We start from the raw sequence: 19,246 nt of genomic DNA, 5'->3' as shown, positions 1-19,246 counted from the left end.
CCAAACAAGGAAAAAAAGAAATAAAGTGCCAAGAGCTACATTAGCTAGTTGTGTGACTCTGTATGTGTATTTTATTTGCAAACCTATGACAGGGCCAATCTGATCTCAGCTGCACCTCACCACTTCACTTCCCTCACCCTTCTGTAAACTGGAGGATTAAGTCTACAACTGATAAACTGCTGAAGCTTCAACCAGCTGTGGTTGAATTTAATGTTGAAAGCACTGTTCAGACAACAAAACTACTGTCAGCTGGGCTCTCCTGAAGCCCTTCTCCTGTTGGACTCCTCCAGCTTCCCAAAAATCAGTATTCATATCCTTCTGGATCATTTCCTTAAGGCATCTCTTTCCTGAAAGTCTTCCTCTCCACAAATTTGTAGACCAAGGCCAAAACAATTTCTGTCTATGTTTTCTCATGGGAAGTCACTCTCACTTAAAAACACAACATTTGAAATACAACCCAATTTTATTTATCTAGTATTATCTTCCACCTGGCACTCATCAGCGCTGGTACTTGCTCTGCCATTCATAATTCAATTGGAGAAAATACCATATGCTCTTTATGTTGATGAATGTATTCACACAATCAAGTCACCTTGATTTATATTTGATAAAGAGCTTAATCTCTTAGTTTCTATAAAGATCCAAATAAGGCCACAAATACTACCAAATAATTTGTTTCAGTCTTCTTTATTGCACAGATTCTTTCCAAAACTTTCTTTCCTTCAGTTCTCCTGTTCCTGTCTCATAAAGAGTGTAACAAAACTTCAGTCACCTCATCTGCATTTCCATCTATTGCTCCTGTGTACAAGGAATATAGTGACTCCCTCACATCCACATACCATACCGTACCATTGCAAACAGCCCATATCCAGCAGGTTAACAATCTGTGCAAGAGAACGTCAGGGACCCTACAACTGAACAATGCTGAATAATGTATATAATTCTAGACTAAAAAATGAATACAAAGGGCCCACATTTCAAGTTAAATGAGAGGGATTTGTAATTGTTATTACTATTAAATAATAATATCCCCCTGTTGAAGCACAAAGGTTGGGAACAACAACAAATCTTAGCATTTTCAAGCAGTCCAGGAAGTATGATAGAGACACCAAGTGTACTACAATAGTTCACTTTAAGCTACTGTAATTAAATAACATTTTAATTACTTGCAATTGTGGGCAAAAAAGTTTCATTCATATTCCACAAATTAAATCTAATGGCAGCTTGCTAAAATACTCAGTTCCCATAGACAAGGGAAACAATTTTAGCAACCTTTTTATTGCAAGTGTCAAAGCCTGGTTATTGCATAACATGCTATTTAACTGTCACGGTTTAAAGCTGGGCCAGCTATTAACCAGGTGGCAGATGCTCTCTGTTAACCCTCTCCCCCCCCACCCTAAGGGAAAGGGAAAAGGGAGAGAGACTTATGGGTTGGAAAGTTAAAACAGTTTTAATAAACTATAATAATGAAAAAGAGTATAATAACAATAATAATAGAAATAATCAAATATCTACAAATATATACAAAACCAAGACTGAGAGCTTGGAAATCCTCCTCAGACAGAGTTGCTCCCCCCAGCACAAGCAGAGGGGAAAATGCAGTAGCTCCCCTGCCATCACACCTGCAGGCTTTTAACTGGAAACTGGCAAAGCTGGTACCAATCAGTGGGAGACAGGAGGGCCCCTCCCTCCTGGGCCCCACCTCCAGGAGGCAGTGGGTTAGTGATAAATAGGAAAGTGAGAATGACATGTATGGGATGGAATACCTCCTTGGTCAATCTTGGGTCACCTGCCCTGTCTGCTCCTCCCTGCAGGTGCGAGCCCCCTTCGGCTCTTCACTCATAAGCAGTGAGGAATTTAGCAGTGACCTTGGTTTCTCTAAGACTAATTGGCCTGGTTTGGGCCAAACCAGGACATTAACCTTGCTTAAGTCCGCACATGGCAAACTGTAAGATCTTAAACAGGCATAAAAATAAAGTGTTACTGAAGGCACTAATGAACTCTAGCAGCAAAAGAACTGCATTTAATAATAAATTTGCAAGGTCTTCTTTTAGCCCATCAAAATAATTTCTTATTCATAGTCAAAACAAAATCAAGTCACTTTGAAGTCTGGCATTTAGAGTGTACTAACAAGTTACGTGGCAAACTAGTAAACAAACAATCCCACAAACTAAAGAACAATTTTCAACTGCTGGCTTTCTTAAGCTTCCTCCCAAACCCATATACATTTACTTGAAGTCCATTTACTCACACATCCCACAGGCCTGTTTTTTTTTGTTTGTTTTTTTTTTGTGTTTTTTTTTTGTTTGTTTTTTGTTTTTTAATAGGAAAGCTATCCTGTTGCAAATTGTTATATTAGGAAACTTTCTGATTTTTTCACTTAAAGAGGAAAAAAACACCAGGAATAAAGCACCAAAAAAACCCATCTGCCTCCAAGCCAGAACATTAGGTTATGTACTGTTAAATATAATTACAAGTCAATCATAATACCTACAGTTTGAGAGCAGTACGATATAAATTTGTAAATGCTGAAGTTTGAAATAAACAATCTAGATTCTAAAAGTCTGTCCTGTTACTGACTTCCACACCACAGATAGATTTGCGCTAAAGATAAATGCTGGAAGCATCAATAATTAGATCCAAATAATATTTGCTATTCTGGAATCTTGGAAAAGGAATATGTTAACCTATACATGGCAGTAGAGATAAACCTAATTTCAAGTTTCTGTACTTTTTTCACTCTTTTCTAGTTTTCAAAATAGTAGACATATTACATGCAAAACTTTTACGTTGCATGAGGCTGCACACAAAGCTTCTTTAAAAGATACTCAAGTTTGCAAAGCTAAGTACAAAGATGAAAATCAGAACTGGTAAGTAAGCCTTCAAGCTTCAGGGTGGCTTATAAAATCAGACACAGTGACTGACTGACCTCTGTAAACAGTTTTGCTTAAGAGTGCTGGCAAAACACAAGACTCAACATATCCTTGCCATCTTACTCATTCCCTTCTCTTTATGCAGTTCCTCAACTCATTTAGTACCTATCTTTGAGAGCAAATAATGAAATGCTTTTCATACTTTCCCCACAGCACAACATCACTCTTTCCTAGGTTGATCCATCCTACGCAGTTAAGAAGGGAAGGTATCTGCGGTGAGACGGATAATGCACAATAAGTCGGTGCTCGCACAAAATGTCAACTGAAGTCAACTAAGCTATATCAACATAGATAGAGCTATTGCACAGAGCACTGCACTTTCACCTGATCACACAGAATCACAGAATCAGTCAGGTTGGAAGAGACCTCTGGGATCATCGAGTCCAACCATTGCCCTGACACCACCATGTCAACTAGACCATGGCACTAAGTGCCATGTCCAGTCTTTTCTTAAACACATCCAGAGATGGTGACTCCACCACCTCCCTGGGCAGCCCATTCCAATGTCTAATGATCCTTTCTGAGAAGAAATGCTTCCTAATGTCCAACCTGAACCTCCCCTGGCGAAGCTTGAGGCTGTGTCCTCTTGTCCTATCGCTAGTTGCCCGGGAGAAGAGGCCAACTCCCACTCCACTACAACCTCCCTTCAGGTAGTTGTAGACTGCAATAAGGTCACCTCTGCGCCTCCTCTTCCCCAGGCTAAACAACCTCAGCTCCCTCAGCCATTCCTCATAGGTCAGACCCTCCAGACCCTTCACCAGCTTGGTTGCCTTCCTCCGGACTCACTCCAACACCTCAACATCTTTCTTGAAGTGCAGGGCCCTGTTCTTAGTATGCATTATAGACAAGACTGTCCTTTTGGGGGCAAGGAGTTTAGCAGGGCTGAAGAAGAGGGCCACAGATCAGTTAGTCTCTCATCCTAAAGAAGGTGGGGTGTGTCTGGGTGTAGAAGTGAAGCACCATTAATTCCAGCACTTAACAACTCCCAACCCTTCACTGCTGTGCCAAGTGGCTAAGCTCCTGCACCACTATTCCCCACTCCTGACCCCTTCTCCTGTCTCATTAAGATCCCTCTTCGAATCTCTCTTCCCAAGTATGGATTCATTGTGGTTCACTCCTTGCGCTGCAGAGACTGATACCTTTTTCCTCCCCTGCACGAAGCAGATGTTGGGTGGTGGTACAGAAACTCTTTCAGAAAGCTATGAATGCTCTGTGTGTGTGCAGGTCCTAAAGCACATAATGAAAAAATAAAAACAGAGAAGCACGCAGCAGTGCGTAGTTGTAGCTAGGAAACAGCCAAGCTCCCTAGTGATCCCGTGAAAGACTGGCTCCTTTTTTCCTCCGTTGCAGCATGTTGATATACAACCCGGCCCAGGGCAGCCCTGGGCAGGGCCGTGCATGAGCACTGTGAAAAGGGTGTGCAGGCACCAGCATGTGTGGGGAGGTCAGACCAAATCCTCAGCTATATTAACTGAAGAGCAAAGATACGCCCCCATGGAGATGAAGTCATTTAATGGAAAACAGAGCACACGTCCATAACGCAAAGACCATGGATTTAGCCACTGCTAAATGTCAACTCTTTCCAAAGGTACGAGTATGTCTAAATCTCTTAAAATATTGACAGAATCAGAAAATGCAACTTAGTTCTTGAAGGATTACTCGGTTCGGCTGAAACTTCAGCAAGGTATCAAATACGATGAATTTCAGCAGTTACGAGAGAAAAAATGTCCAAGCATTGCAGTGTGGATACCTCAGTTATAAAATCACAGGGCTACCAGCTCCAGCTATAATAAAAATAGCCTAAGCGCATTATGCTCCAAAAGAGGAAGCTTCCAAACACGTCCACTCACAAGCTTACCAAAATTCACAAGTTTGATCAGAAAGGTGGCATTTACTTATCTAGAAATTTCCTTTGAAATCAAAAGTTTGCTTTCTTCAGAAAGGGAAACAAGGGTAACCCTGACAACCAGTTCATTGAATTGAGGGACTGAAATCTAACACATGAAGAGACAATGCCATTTCCCACTAAGTCATCTTTAATCCATAAATCCTTTTATGGATAAACTAGTGCCTGCTTTACAAAGTGACATTTGGAAACTTTTATGATCAGGTTATGAAAACGATCGGGTGCTGGCCTAATAGCCCAACACGTACAATGAGTATCTGAGGTATTACAAACTTCTAGGGAGGAAAACTTGCTTTATACAGCTGCATTAACGTAGAATATAAAACGATTCTGCCACAGAATACAGTCACAGCTATTTTTGTAAAGAACATCTTAAAGAAAATTTAAGATTTAAGAAGCATAGTTCTAAGATTAAATGAAGAAAAAAACTAATCGTATTTACACAAATAAACGCCAAACAAGCTTCCCCAAAAGCTGATTAAGCAGTCACTGCCCAGGAAATGACCAGAAACATCAAACAGAAACATATTTTATACTACTCACAAGAAATAACACTTAAGGATATGTCAATGTGTCAGTTATTAAAAACTAAATCACTTTCATGTGAAAAAGGTTTCTAAAACAGGAGCATGCAAGAGTGGACAAAACATTAATGCAGAAAATGTCAAGTAATGCCTGATATATGATAAATGGTTAAACACCAAAGAGAGGGCCCTGCTGTTCTTTGTGTTAAGTAATTTCCCACCTCAAGCTATAACATACAAATACAAAGCACCATTTGAAACTAGAACTTATATTTACAGTGGAAAACTAAACAAGACTACAAGTTGAGTAGCTTCAAACAATTCAGCCATTAAACAAACTGACATCAATTATTAAAGTTGGTGTTGCCGTTATTTATTTTCATTTCCTTGTTCCACTTTGGGAAAATTCATCTACTCATTACTGATGCCAATATAAAATTCAATTCTATATTACTATGAAGTATTATGAAAATAATTTTGTGAGGTGTCAAACTCAAGGTACCTATTTACAGGAATATCAGGAACAAGATATTGTTCCTGATGCATATCAGTATTATCTGTAAAGTAGTTTTGGTAAATCTGCTGGATTGCTGCATTGACCGACTAACACAATACAGAATTTTAGACATTTGGAAACACTTCATAGCTTTTAAGCATTACTGAGAAAAAAAAAGGGCTACATAATTTTAAAAAGTACGTAAATTAACGAGAGGAGCTGAAATTGTAGGCAGTATCATCTAGAAGTTTCCAGTACAAAGTATAGCAAGATTTATGCAAATCCAAAGATTTTAGTGTTATTAATGTAAATCACCCTATAGCGCTTTATGATGTTCCTCCAAGTGGAGCTCAGCTCTTGCTCTAAAGTGGAGTTTGCTATTTTCTGTGATGTTTTGTTCTTAGATTAAGCATCTTAATAATGCTAAGCTAATAAGACAGGAATTTAATATTACAAAAATTCCTTTAAAATAGAATATCTTATGCACAAGATAAAGGCAGAATGTCATTCAGACATCTGACACTACTCAGAAATACAGTTTAATATCCTGTATTTACATTATTAATGTAAACATAAATGCACACTAAATTGCTGCTTGTATAAACTATATCATATCCACTGTTATTAACTCCTCCTCCTTAAAATGATAATTAATTCTCAAGCATGTAAGAGAAGCTAATTAATCCTGACTTTTGCATAACATATTAGAAAGAGTACTTTGCTTTCAGAAAGTGTTTTACCATTACACACATCAACTACAAGAGCTTTTAAGTGCTCAGTGTACCATGCCTACACTGCTTTCCTACGTTACTACACCAATCAGCAGAGGTACTCCATTAGCTGTCTGTACCCAGCAATTACAATAAACACTCTGGCCCAAAAAGAAAGAAAGAAAAAAAAAAAGAAAAAAAAAAAAAAGACCAAAACCAGGACTTCTCAATTTAATGAAGTTTTACAGAGGTTCTTGCCTGTTCAGGGCCCTTCTAGAATAAAAACTTTAATAATGAACTTTGCTCTCAGCTGCATATTTACCAGTTAATAGGACGATTTATACATGCAGTTGTGATGACTTGGTGCCTCATAAGACTAAAGCAGCTCTGTTTGTGCCAACAGTTCAGCCAAACTCATGGGATTCAGATTTACTAGAATATAAAAAGGAACTTAAACGGTACGTATGCACATAACTTTCTCTAAATGCAAGTCTAATTTGTGGAAGATTTCAGAAACCAAAAATGTAAAGTGTTTACACAACTAAAAAAGTAATGCTCGAAGTGTCGTGATTCTGCTATCCAAAAGAGCTGAAAAGTTTGTTTACTTTACTACGGTAAATACCCTATTCTTTTTTCCTTCCTTCAGTCCAGTCCGTTGCCTCCTATTACCTAAATCTCTCAGATTGAAAAACTGTGTATAAGCAGAGCAGTAAGTTTATTATGTTTCTGCTTCCTGCCTTGTTTTATTTATCAATGATCTAAATTCTGTAGCTTTGTATCCTGCTTGCAATATTAGAACCCAGTCCTCAGCTGGCCCCTGAAGACTAAACAGAGCATTAAATGTTACTCAGCAATGCTACTTACCACATTGAAATCTAAGTTGTTTTCAACCCACTCCTTGGCTTCCTTGAATTCCTCTTTCATTTCCATGATGTATAGTGTATCAAGGGCATCCACTATTGTTGCTCCCTGAATGTTACCTGAAATACATGAAGAACCAGAGATTTACTTTCCAACAGAAGGCTTTTCAGTTAGATCTAATTAATTTAAATTAATTCTAATTTCAAAATCCAATTTCAATTAATCTAATTAAAAACTGGGCATATAAGCGTTCAAGTGGGCAACTAGTAATTCACAGCCTTAACTTTGATTCCCATGCCACAACACACCATCGTAACATTTAAGTATTTCTTCCACTAATGAAGTTGTGAAGAGAAGTTGCTTTTTTGATTTTATACTCAATATACATAAAGCTTTAAGAAGCTGATAAGCACTGATCACATGCAGTTAAGAAAGCCCTTTAAGAAGTATCCTCTCTGAAAAACAATTTTTCTGATACTGTAACCTGCACAAGATAGCACTGGGGGGGCAGAGGCAAACTTGCACACACGAATTTCTTAGCTCAGGACAGATTGACAGTTTTCAGAGAAAGTTCTGGTTGTTTGCAAAAGTGGCATCCTTCTACCTCTGTTATGGAGACAGATAAGAGTCAGCCTTCACCCAACGTTGCAAGGTGAAATATCATCAGTGTGTTCACTTTGGCACAGATTAAATGTTCATGGTCCTGTACTAGAAGGTTAATGTGGGGGAGAAAATAAAGCCACTCAAATGACTTTCCCATGCTTCCTTCAAATTTACAATGACCTTTTCAAAATACCACTTTCGTCTAGGAAGAGTTTCAATTCCTATTTACTGAATAGTGTCAAAAATTCAATTTTGGCCACTTAATTTTACATTTATGAACTTGGCTCTAGCAATCTTCATTATTAATGGAAACTACTGTCAAGATATACTTTAGAGAAGACACTAGTTACAGAAGTAAATATTTAGAATTGCAAAATAATTTAGGCTGCAAGGAACAGAGGAAGTCTTTACATGCAATCCCTCTCTCCCTCAGCAGGGCTAATGACTCAGGTGGATAGTTGACTACTTATTCAGGAATTGATTGCACTGGGCAAATAACAAGACAGCAGCTACAATTAACTTTACAGAACTTGATTATCATCTCGCCTCTGAAATACCTGATGAAAAAGTAAACTTAGTTTTATAGACTTATCAAGTATCAGAATTGAATTATTCATATTTAAGTAGGAAATGAACTATTTCAGTCAACTTTGCATTTACTACCATCAAGGTTTTCTGCTTCCTCATGAAATGAAGAAGTGATTGGAAACCTCCATGTAGCAGGATTGACATAATTTCCTTAAGCTTCCAGATAGAAAATAATTTTCCATTTGTATCATCTTAAACAAAATAATGCTTGAGATTATAGTAAAAGTTACTTGGTATATTTAACAGAACCAGATGCTCTCTCTGTTTCAGAAGCCACTAATTGCTTACACCATACTTTTTGGAGCGTCCCTTTCCTACTGTGAAGGAAGTAATCTTTATGTTTCCCCCCAGATATTCCACTAATAAAACTGCAGCATACTTTGGTAAGGATGATATCATATCTTCCCAGAGCTTATTTGGAGCTTGGCTGCCCTTCTCTCATATTAAAGGAAATGCGTTCCTTTAAACTTAGCTAAGTAAATTGTATTTTTCCTGAGCTCATGAGAAAGTGAGAGTGATTGTGGAAAACTGGGTGGAGGACGTGTTCCAGAACACTACTGCAAAGGCTCTGGAGATGTTTAGTAACTCCGTATAAAAAAAAGCAGCTCCTAGTGAACTTCTACAACTGAGCTCTACTTACGGAAAAATCATCTATAACCTGATCTGCTTGAGTGGACTGTGATATGCTCACTGTGCAATGACATTCTATGTGATAATCCTCTTGTAGTACAGCTAACACCACCTCCAAACAGTTGAGCTTTAAATTTTAAGGATTAGTACCTGAGCTGCAACTCCCTACTGAGTCAAAAGAAAAAGAGAAGAATTCAACGTTATTGAGAAATCTCTGTTGGAGTCACCTACTTCCTATGATTTTTTTTTTCCCCTGAATCTGGCCTATATGGCCTGCTTAGAGCACAGACCTCTCCCTGCTGGCAGACAGAAGCAAATGGGAGAGTCTCAAGTAGATCTTACTTTATTTAAAACAACTTTTGCTATTATCCTGAAGGCTCCAGAAAACACAAATGTGACAATTAAATAGTCAAGTTTGTCTCCAACAGTTACACCTAAAAATTCTTGATAAAAGATAAAAGAACACAGAACGCATTTTCAAAGTGTCAGTTTAGAGGCCAGAACTATGACTTGTGAACAACTGCAGTTTATGCTAAGTTAGCCAACAGGAACTTAACAGTATTAAGGAAACTGTGTAGCTGAACAGCTCATTTATAACCAGTCAAACAAGAGGATAGGAAAAAAAATAAGGAATACAAAGAAGTTAAGTGAACATTTCTTATTATGGAGTAAAGACCAAATATTTCACAAGCCTATATATGCTATGCTTCTCAAAGCATACCACACAAATTATTAAATACAGCTATCATTCCTATTAGTTCTACACAACGTTTCCAAAGAATTACACAGCAGTCATGGTCTACAAGATGCAAAGATTACTGCTAGGTAATTACAATACACACTCATATGACACAGAATATTTGGACAGGAGGACTGTTTTGTTATACACGTAAGGTACTGCTATAAATTTGATTAACAGTGAGCACTGGGTTACAAGAAATGCCAGCAAAGTTGCAGTCAGCATGGTAGAGTTTCATAGTTGCCCTAGGCAGAAGGAAGATATCAAAAGCAATAGTCGGAGCAAATGCGTATACCTCAGGTAATTACAGATATATTTTGCAGATAATACAATAAATAGTATACTCAAGGTAGAGAAAATGGACTTGAAATTCATAAGACATAAGCTTGAAGTGAGTAATTTTGATGATGAGATAACCATGTACAAGCCCACTAAAGTGCAACATTATTAGTCTCTACCAAAACCTCCAGACCAAGTATTCAGATATGCTCCACTTCACTACCTTTGTTAAACCTACTTGTTCTCTCTCCTCTTTACTAACAGCACCATTTATTCTATGTAAGTGATTAATAGAGAACACTTGAAATAACCTACAAGCTAGTTAACTGAAGACAAAGCAGAGAAATCAGTCAACATGAAACTTCAAGTGGACTATCTAGCAGCGTCTACAGAGCATCCTTCCCAGCACTTGAAATCTTTAGCAATGATCTGGAAGAAAATAAAAAGAACCTACTGCTAACAAGATTTGTGGATGATTAACAAAGATGGCTGATTACCCTGCATTTCAGAATAGCGCGATATAAAGCACAGAGCAGTCTAGATCACCCCTTGGTAGTACACAGTGCGTCCATGTAAGCAGCATGCTTTTTAATACCTAACAACACAAAAGTATATGCATACAAATAAGAAAAGGAGATGACACTGGAGAGCAGAGTAGTGCCTCGGGGAGGGGTGCGGGGCAGGCAAAGCTGAATAAAAAAGGTGATCAGAGCATGAACAGCTTTTTATGAGTTTCCAGGGTGTCACTGCAGGGAGAACTGCTATGGATGACAGGCTTATTAGCACAGCTCTGTGACTGAGCTTATGCAGCCATATGGTTTAAGAAACACAGCTGGCTTATGGCCAAACTGGTTGGAGGGTGGGCCAAAAGAAGCTTTAATTTGTCTAGCCCAGGCTTTTAGACATGGCTTATATTTTTGCCAAAAGAGTCTGAAATAGAATACAGCCAGGATGCCAGAATCAATGCATGCGGTGCACTTAACAGTTTGTTTACAACTTTCCTCCCATCCCTTGTATACCAAGTTTGGGGGTTGGTTCTCCAGAACATCCACATTCCTTGCCATCAAATATATTTGGGGAGATATATATACACACACATACACACTCACACATATATATGCATACATATACATGAATCAGATGAAGATTTGTGATCTGCAAGCATATCATACAGAACATTACATGGAGGAAAGTTTCAGACATGTCCTAATGCACTGTCTCCAACAGGATGGAAGCTGGTCCCATTACTCTTCTCGAATTCAACTACTTTTCTTTTTCTGACTCTGTGTCATATTCTGACTGGAAGGAAACTGTGGCAAAGCATACGACAAAAATGGAAGATAAGGAAAGATGAACTAGGAATTGGCCTCAGGTCATGCTATACATCAGCTCCCTCACCTATAACAGTTCACTATCCAACAAGTGTCATAAACTAGGATTTCTTGTTTTTGCATGACTGTAGAAGATGAGTAGAATGTTTTTTTTTTCCCAGAGAAAGTTACAGTTGTGTTTCTGATACGAAGTATGAAAATTAATATAGGACATTCCTATTTGTAATTTTTATAATGTGATAGAAATTCAGCACATACAAATAATAGTGGATATCCCTTCAAAAAAAGTGCAAATGTTCAAAAAGATGTCTCATCTATTACTGTCAGAAGAAGTGCTTTTTAGGGCTACTTTCTACTGCTGTGGAAAAGAAAGAGAATTTCATACACAGCTGCATTCGAATTGCACCCAGCCCCACCCTGATCTTCCTTCATTGTTTTCAGCCAGTAAGGCAAACTTGTCTTGTCACCATCCAGTTACTGTAAGTTGAAGAAGCTCAGTCAAAGCAGATATATTCTATGAAATCTTCTTCCAGTTTGTCATTTCAGACTCAAAATTCCAGCCAAAAATACAGAAATATAATCTGTCACAATTTTTTCTTAATCTGTCCATTACAACCAGTTCAGATTTTCCTAACATGGGGAATAAGACTAGATACTTTGTAACATTATATATGCAAATGTAAAAAAATCAATGAAGGATCCAATTTTTTTCAGCTCTGTATGCATATACATTGCACTGTAATGACCTGAACTACATTATTCTCAACATATTCAAGAATACATACAGGTTTGACAAAATTAACATTTTGATTAGAGCTGTAGGCTTCTTAGAGCATTGTTTCAAAAGCTGACTCAGATTTTACAACACTGATTTCCTTTATTTAAAGTTCACTGAAAAGGTTCCTATCCAATATCATTATCAATTTAAAGTGTCAAGAGTGATTAAATATTAAAGTGTGCTATGCCAAAACATGAAACTCTTACTCAAGCAAGGCCTGTGTCTAGCGGAGTCCCTCAAGGGTCAGTACTGGGACCAGTACTATTCAATATATTCATTAATGACTTGGATGAGGGAATAGAGTGCACTGTCAGCAAGTTTGCTGATGACACCAAATTGGGAGGAGTGGCTGACACACCAGAAGGCTGTGCTGCCATTCAGAGAGACCTAGACAGGCTGGAGAGTTGGGCGGGGAGACATTTAATGAAATATAACAAGGGCAAGTGTAGAGTCCTGCATCTGGGCAAGAACAACCCCAGGTATGAGTACAAGTTGGGGACAGACCTGTTGGAGAGCAGCATAGGGGAAAGGGACCTGGGGGTCCTAGTGGACAGCAGGATGACCATGAGCCAGCAGTGTGCCCTTGTGGCCAAGAAGGCCAATGGCATCCTGGGGTGTATTAGAAGGGGTGTGGTTAGCAGGTCAAGAGAGGTTCTCCTCCCCCTCTACTCTGCCCTGGTGAGGCCGCATCTGGAATATTGTGTCCAGTTCTGGGCCCCTCAGTTCAAGGAGGACAGGGAACTGCTAGAGAGAGTCCAGCGCAGAGCCACGAAGATGATTAAGGGGGTGGAACATCTCCCTTATGAGGAGAGGCTGAGGGAGCTGGGTCTCTTTAGCTTGGAGAAGAAGAGACTGAGGGGTGACCTCATTAATGTTTATAAATATGTAAAGGGCAAGTGTCATGAGGACGGAGCCAGGCTCTTCTCAGTGACATCCATTGACAGGATAAGGGGCAACGGGTGCAAGCTGGAGCACAGGAGGTTCCACTTAAATATGAGGAAAAACTTCTTTACGGTGAGGGTGACCGAACACTGGAACAGGCTGCCCAGAGAGGTTGTGGAGTCTCCTTCTCTGGAGACATTCAAAACCCGCCTGGACGCGTTCCTGTATGATATGGTCTAGGTAATCCTGCTCCAGCAGGGGGATTGGACTAGATGATCTTTCGAGGTCCCTTCCAATCCCTAACATTCTATGATTCTGTGATTCAAGTACTGGCAAACCCCCAGCAACACAGACATTTTTAATTTCAGTCACCATTACCAGCTGGTAAGAGTGGGAAAAGAAACAATAGTTTCAATCTTTTACAGATCTAATTTTTCATATGTGTAACATGAAACAATGCTGTGCTATTTCTAGAATACTCTTCCAATCTCTAGTATTTTGTATATCTGCGCCTTTTGGAGCCAGTTCTGGCACCTTTGTATTTAATAGAGCTCGATGAATTTTTCCTCCATCTTTCGTCTGTTTGCTTCCCATGGAAGCCTTTGGCACCCACCACACTTCTGGCACTCACGCAGCTCAGCTACACATTTCATTATGAACCACCTTCTTTTGTTTGTTTGAACATGCTGCCGTTTGATTTGGTATTTCCACCCCTTTCAAAGGGTATTGTTCCCCACAAGGAATAATAAATCCTTGTTCACCCCATCTATGCCACTTTTTATGGGCCTCCATATATTATACTGAAAAGTTTTCAACCTTTACTACTTACTTTGAGTTCAAGTCCACCAGTTCTGCGGAATAACTTAGAATCATATCTCCTATGCTGCTACATGCCAGTTTAAATTTAAGTATGTTAGACTCTATTTGCTATTTTAAAGAGTAATTATCATCTGTCAGGGAATAATTCTGGGTTTGTGGAACTGCTTGCAGTTTGCCATTGCTGTAGCTACCTCAAGTAACTTGTTAGTGCTGCCAAACTGTCACTCTGGTCACTTGATTTTCCAGCGCTGTGATAAATAATTTGAGAGCGTGGCCTCAGCAGTAATGGAAGCCTGCAAGAGGCCAGTAATAAGCCCCAAAAATGCTTTTTGGAAATCTAAAAACCTTCATACTGACTAACTTCTTTGAAAAAACAGCAGTTGTGCAGCATGACCTCCTCTCACAAATGCTGTGTTGAGTCATCAATCCACATTTCTGCTAATGTTATTCTTCAGACGAGTTTCTATTAATTTAGTTGGGAAAGATGTCAGGCTTACTTCCAAAATTAAGACCACATACTGAAATTCAAAATTCCAAGGAAACCAGCAGCAACAGTGAAGAGAAACAAGATGGGGGGGAGGGAAGATATTGAAGCATTTCCATTTAAATTAACATATTGTTTAAATCCATGTACAGTTAATTTTCTAGAGCTATATTGATAAACTTACAGTTTAAAAATACACATTGGTGTACACCGCAAGACAGTTTTGAACATGATTTTTGTCAGGCTTTAAAAATCTTCATACACCTCAATATTCTGTACAAGAAACTACAAAAATCAGTTGAAAGTGGGAGGAACAGGATCTTGGTAAATTATAGTACTTTGACTTTGCAGATTGTGAGTATTTATTAAATGCCTCCCTTTTCCCCTCCAGAAAAGGCCCTTTTTCACTTGCAGAGACTAATTATGCTACACCTACAAGTTACAATATTATTAAACTTGCAATACTGCACATGAAATACAGTTACAGATAATTAAAAAAGCCCTTTAGTAAGACTCACTTAAGTGTTGAAAACACTTCTAGAAAGAGCTCTCCACCAGTGCAGCAATGCTCATTAGTTTTAAAATTAGTACAGAAGGCTTGGAGAGGAATAGCTTCTGGGTTGAGAGGGGTTGTGGGTGGTGAGGGGCTGTGAAAAAAATTGGCAAAATTGTGATTCTGCCACTTTCTTCCACATTAGGAGGGTAGATGGATAAAGCTCTGTTTTAGAAAACATTGTTAACAGTAATCTGAAATTCTAAAGGGTAAAGTATTAAAAGTTAACAGTCCTTACTCAGGGCCTACTTTCTACAAGGTATGGGCAGAGAACAATTAGTACTCACAGCAAAAGTCATACCAGCATAGGAGACATGCCTTGTTTTGCTGATACACAGGTATGGTGCAAACAGGTGTTTAGCTATTCCAATTTACTTGATTAGTCTAGAAATAGTTGTACACTTCATGAAATTGAACTAATAAGAATGCTACAGAGACAACAACGGAAGACTTTTCACTTCTGCCTTTTCAAATAGTTATTGTAACCAAAATCTTTGTAAACTCTAAAAAAAACCACAATAATGTCTATTACTTTCCAAGACAACATGGTAAAAGCTAAAGTGGCAAATAAAAGGAAATCAAAACATTACATGGATGTGCTGAAAAGGCTTTGCAATGGTCAGAGGCAAGTATGCGGCTTTGGCTTGAAACAGAAATACTTCAGTTTACATATGTTTCATCCTTTCTCTAAAAGTTAATTATTTTAGTGTGCACATGTGAGAGGAAGCAACTTCTGCTCGTAACATGAATATGTCTACAGTCTACCAGTCTAAGGACTCCCTCAGCTTATCAAATACACCCTCCACACATGCTGGTCACAGAATACCAGTAAGATCAAGGCAGGTTCTCGTCTCCAAAACTTGGTTTCACGGCCTGGGTTTAGGACAAATAAAATGTCATTTCAAAGTCTGTCAATAAGTCCTCCACTACAAAAGAGCTCCACTACTCTTAATTTGTATGAGGTGCTGAAACAGGATGCTTTTCGTTCCCCTCAGGCCAGAACCACCAGTCTTCACTATCTTTTCTCCCATTGTCACCAACCTTTCTCTTATCGTCATCCCACTGGCCATATTCCTCTTCCCCTAGCCTAACAATAGTGTCAGTATAGTTGCCAAATTCATGACAGTATTGCTTAACAGTCACATCTATGTGTAATTACACTGCTTAAAAGCCCATCTTTTTTTGTGTTTCAGAGAAACATGACTGTTGTGTCTTGAAGGGAAGACACAACTGTCATGATTATCTACAAAATGCCTTATCATGCTAGCAAGGACTGAAGCATCTATACTTTCAAAATTAAGCTTAGAAGCAATATCATTTGAAAACAACCTCCCCTTTATGTCAGGAGAGCTATACTGTCTGTAACCTACACAACATTAAGCACCAGTGAGCCACAGCACTGGAACCTGCTCTTGCCCACAGTGGGGTACTTAAAGTCTCTATCCCATAACAGACGCTCCTAATATACGCAAAGTACCACAATGGCATCAATTAATTCACAGGAGGTGAAGTGTTCAGCTAGCTAATGAAATATGCTATATCTTACTTCTATTAAGACCATCAGAAACATGTATTTTTGAAAAATTGATATCTGGAAGCAAGAAGAAAAGACAATCATGGCAAACTCGAGATAGTTATGATGGATGACAGTGAACTGAAGGTCTGTCTTGATTTCTGAAGGTTGTGAGGATATCTACAGGACACAGAGCTGGAGGTAACCTGTTATCAACTAATTTCATTCAGAATTACCTTAAAAGTAGTCAACCGTTTGCAAACAATGTTTTGTTTTTTTAAAATAAGAACCAGAAAGAAGATAAGGAAAATTATTTGTCCTTTCCTGAGGAAAGAGGTTCAACTATTTGACTCCCTGCCCACCCACCCCCCAAATAAAAAGGCAAAACCAGATTATGCTTGTATTGCTTTATGAAAAAGAAAGCATTTGTTGAATTTAAACATGAAGGTACAGATCAGATCTAGTGATTTGAGGACACCATTACAGACACAAGGATTTGTTTCTAAAAAACAAAAGGAGATTATGGATTCAGGAAAGGGTAGCTTATGAGACAGAACTGCTTGCAGATACACTGCTCTTTAGTATTCTGTAAAGAAATTCAGCAGAAAGAGACCCAATGCTTATTTTGATTTGCCACCAAGATCAATAAGAGTGAAGATGTTTCTAAGGAAATCTCCTCAGCAATAAGATCTTATACTTGATGACCATGATGAGAAAGTGATCTGCATTCAGACTGACTCTAGCAGTTTTCTTTTCAAATTCAACACTTGTCCTGTATCACACTTCATAGGGCCTGCAGTGACTTATTCTTATGCAACATCCACAGAACTCCTGCTTAAGAACGTCACAAGTCAATACATCTACCGCTTTTTCTGTGAATCCATGCAATATCATTAAGAACTCAAATCTTGTAAATTTTTATACCACTTCTGATTTCAATGAAACTAGATTAAGCATTTTAATTATCAAGATACCATGTGCCATTTTGTTGTCCTCCAAGAAAACAAAGAAAACAGGATTGCATCAAACACTCCTTCAAATATGATATTAAATTGCACAATTATCGGTCATCTGAATGAAGATAAAAAAATTTGGTTTTCAAGAAAACAGAAGCCCAGGTTAACCCTGAAGTTCACCCAAACTACTTTGGTTTGAAGCACCCAATTAATGTTTAAAGTCCAATAACTAACCATATAATAATTACTTAGTAACATATTTATGTTATCTTGGGTAGACAAGCAGTGCAGCAAGATCAGTGTAGATGTTTTATTTTCAAAATTATTTTGTAATCACAACCACTGTGTCTTAGCAACTTCCAAATATAGTTGAGGATTTGATAAGTGCTCTATTTAGGCTGTTTTAGGAACTGTTTCCACTTCAAACTATCTTTTCCAAACATTCAACAAAGTAAGTTCCTGTTAAAATCAAAATAATGTATTGATTTTGTCACAGCTACAGAAATTAGTTCATTTTTCAGCTTTCTGTTTGGAAAACAGAAGTTACTTCAACACAAAGGTTGCTGTCAAACAGTTTAATTCTTCATTTTTCTGCAAAACTGATGATGATGACAGTTTATAGGACTGTTTTCTCATGCCTCCTCAGAATGTTGTTGCTCTTCAGCTGCTATTTATCCAGCTCTATGTCCCACCTGGACACTGAAAAAGTCTTGCCTCATTACACTGGATTTTTGCAGCATGCCTCTCCTACTAGAACTTTTCAGCCCCATATTTTTTCTACACTGATAACAACTTGGGCGTTATTTAAGCATCTCCTGTGCAACATTTAGAGGTGCAAATAATGGTTATGTTAATGAAAGAGAAAGCCTGATAAGGGAGCATGACTGATATAGATTAACAAGTTCTTTTAAGGAATGGAAATAAATTCCTGAGGTAGCTTCAGCTACCTTCATGACTGTAAAGAGTATCTTTTGTTCCTTGTACAGGATTTTTATTTTCCCCTTATTGTTTTTGTTTGCTGCTTATTGAATGAGTTCCACTTCGTAGGAAAAGTTTAAAGCAGGGCAGTATTTAATGCAACAGAACTACATCTTTATCATGCAGCAATGACATGCTTCATTTATTCTCATCCAGAAGGGAATCTATAGAAGTCATAGAAAGCATCACCTTCATTTACTGTTATTTTCTATGCACAACATAAGCAAGAAACACCACACTGCATCACAGAGGGTAGAGAGAACACGTGTTTATCACCTATAAGCTTTTCAGCTGATTTGCCGTTTTATGCTGACGTCACTAAGCACAAAAATACACTCTACTTACCAAATAAATTGCTTGAATGTCCTTGCTTAGATATGGGTTTCAGTTCATTTAATCCCCATGCGTAACGCTTATAGTTATCCCAGGCATGTTTCATCATCTGTAGGGAAACGAAAGCAGGATTATAATGGTGATTTAGCAAGACGCCACAGCAAATACTGACTCGAGAACATTCTCAATATTAAACATACTTAATTGGATGCTTAATTAAATTCACGCTGTATGCATTAGAACTATGAAAAACTCAATACAGAAATAACGGTGGCCATAACTGTTTTCCAGGTGGTAGCGGTATGGTTCCTGTAAGAAACATTACATTTCTAATGAATATATTTCATTTT

The 19,246-nt window shown here is 38.3% G+C and overlaps 1 protein-coding gene across 1 annotated transcript in view; it reads right to left on the bottom strand.

Annotated features, from left to right (window-relative positions):
* Positions 1-19,246, bottom strand: part of MAN1A1 (mannosidase alpha class 1A member 1) — a 157,568-nt gene that overhangs the window by 97,873 nt on the left and 40,449 nt on the right. Inside the window, exons 2-3 of the mRNA XM_068395292.1 lie at positions 18,909-19,005; positions 7,434-7,549 (exon numbers count right to left, since the gene is read on the bottom strand). Coding sequence (XP_068251393.1) covers positions 7,434-7,549; positions 18,909-19,005 — 213 coding nt within the window. The remainder of the gene's footprint in view (positions 1-7,433; positions 7,550-18,908; positions 19,006-19,246) is intronic.

This window comes from Nyctibius grandis, chromosome 1 (genome assembly GCF_013368605.1).
Source record: "Nyctibius grandis isolate bNycGra1 chromosome 1, bNycGra1.pri, whole genome shotgun sequence".
Lineage (NCBI taxonomy): Eukaryota > Metazoa > Chordata > Aves > Nyctibiiformes > Nyctibiidae > Nyctibius > Nyctibius grandis.
Note: the sequence above shows the minus strand (reverse complement) of the source record. Positions and strands in the feature narration are given on the sequence as shown.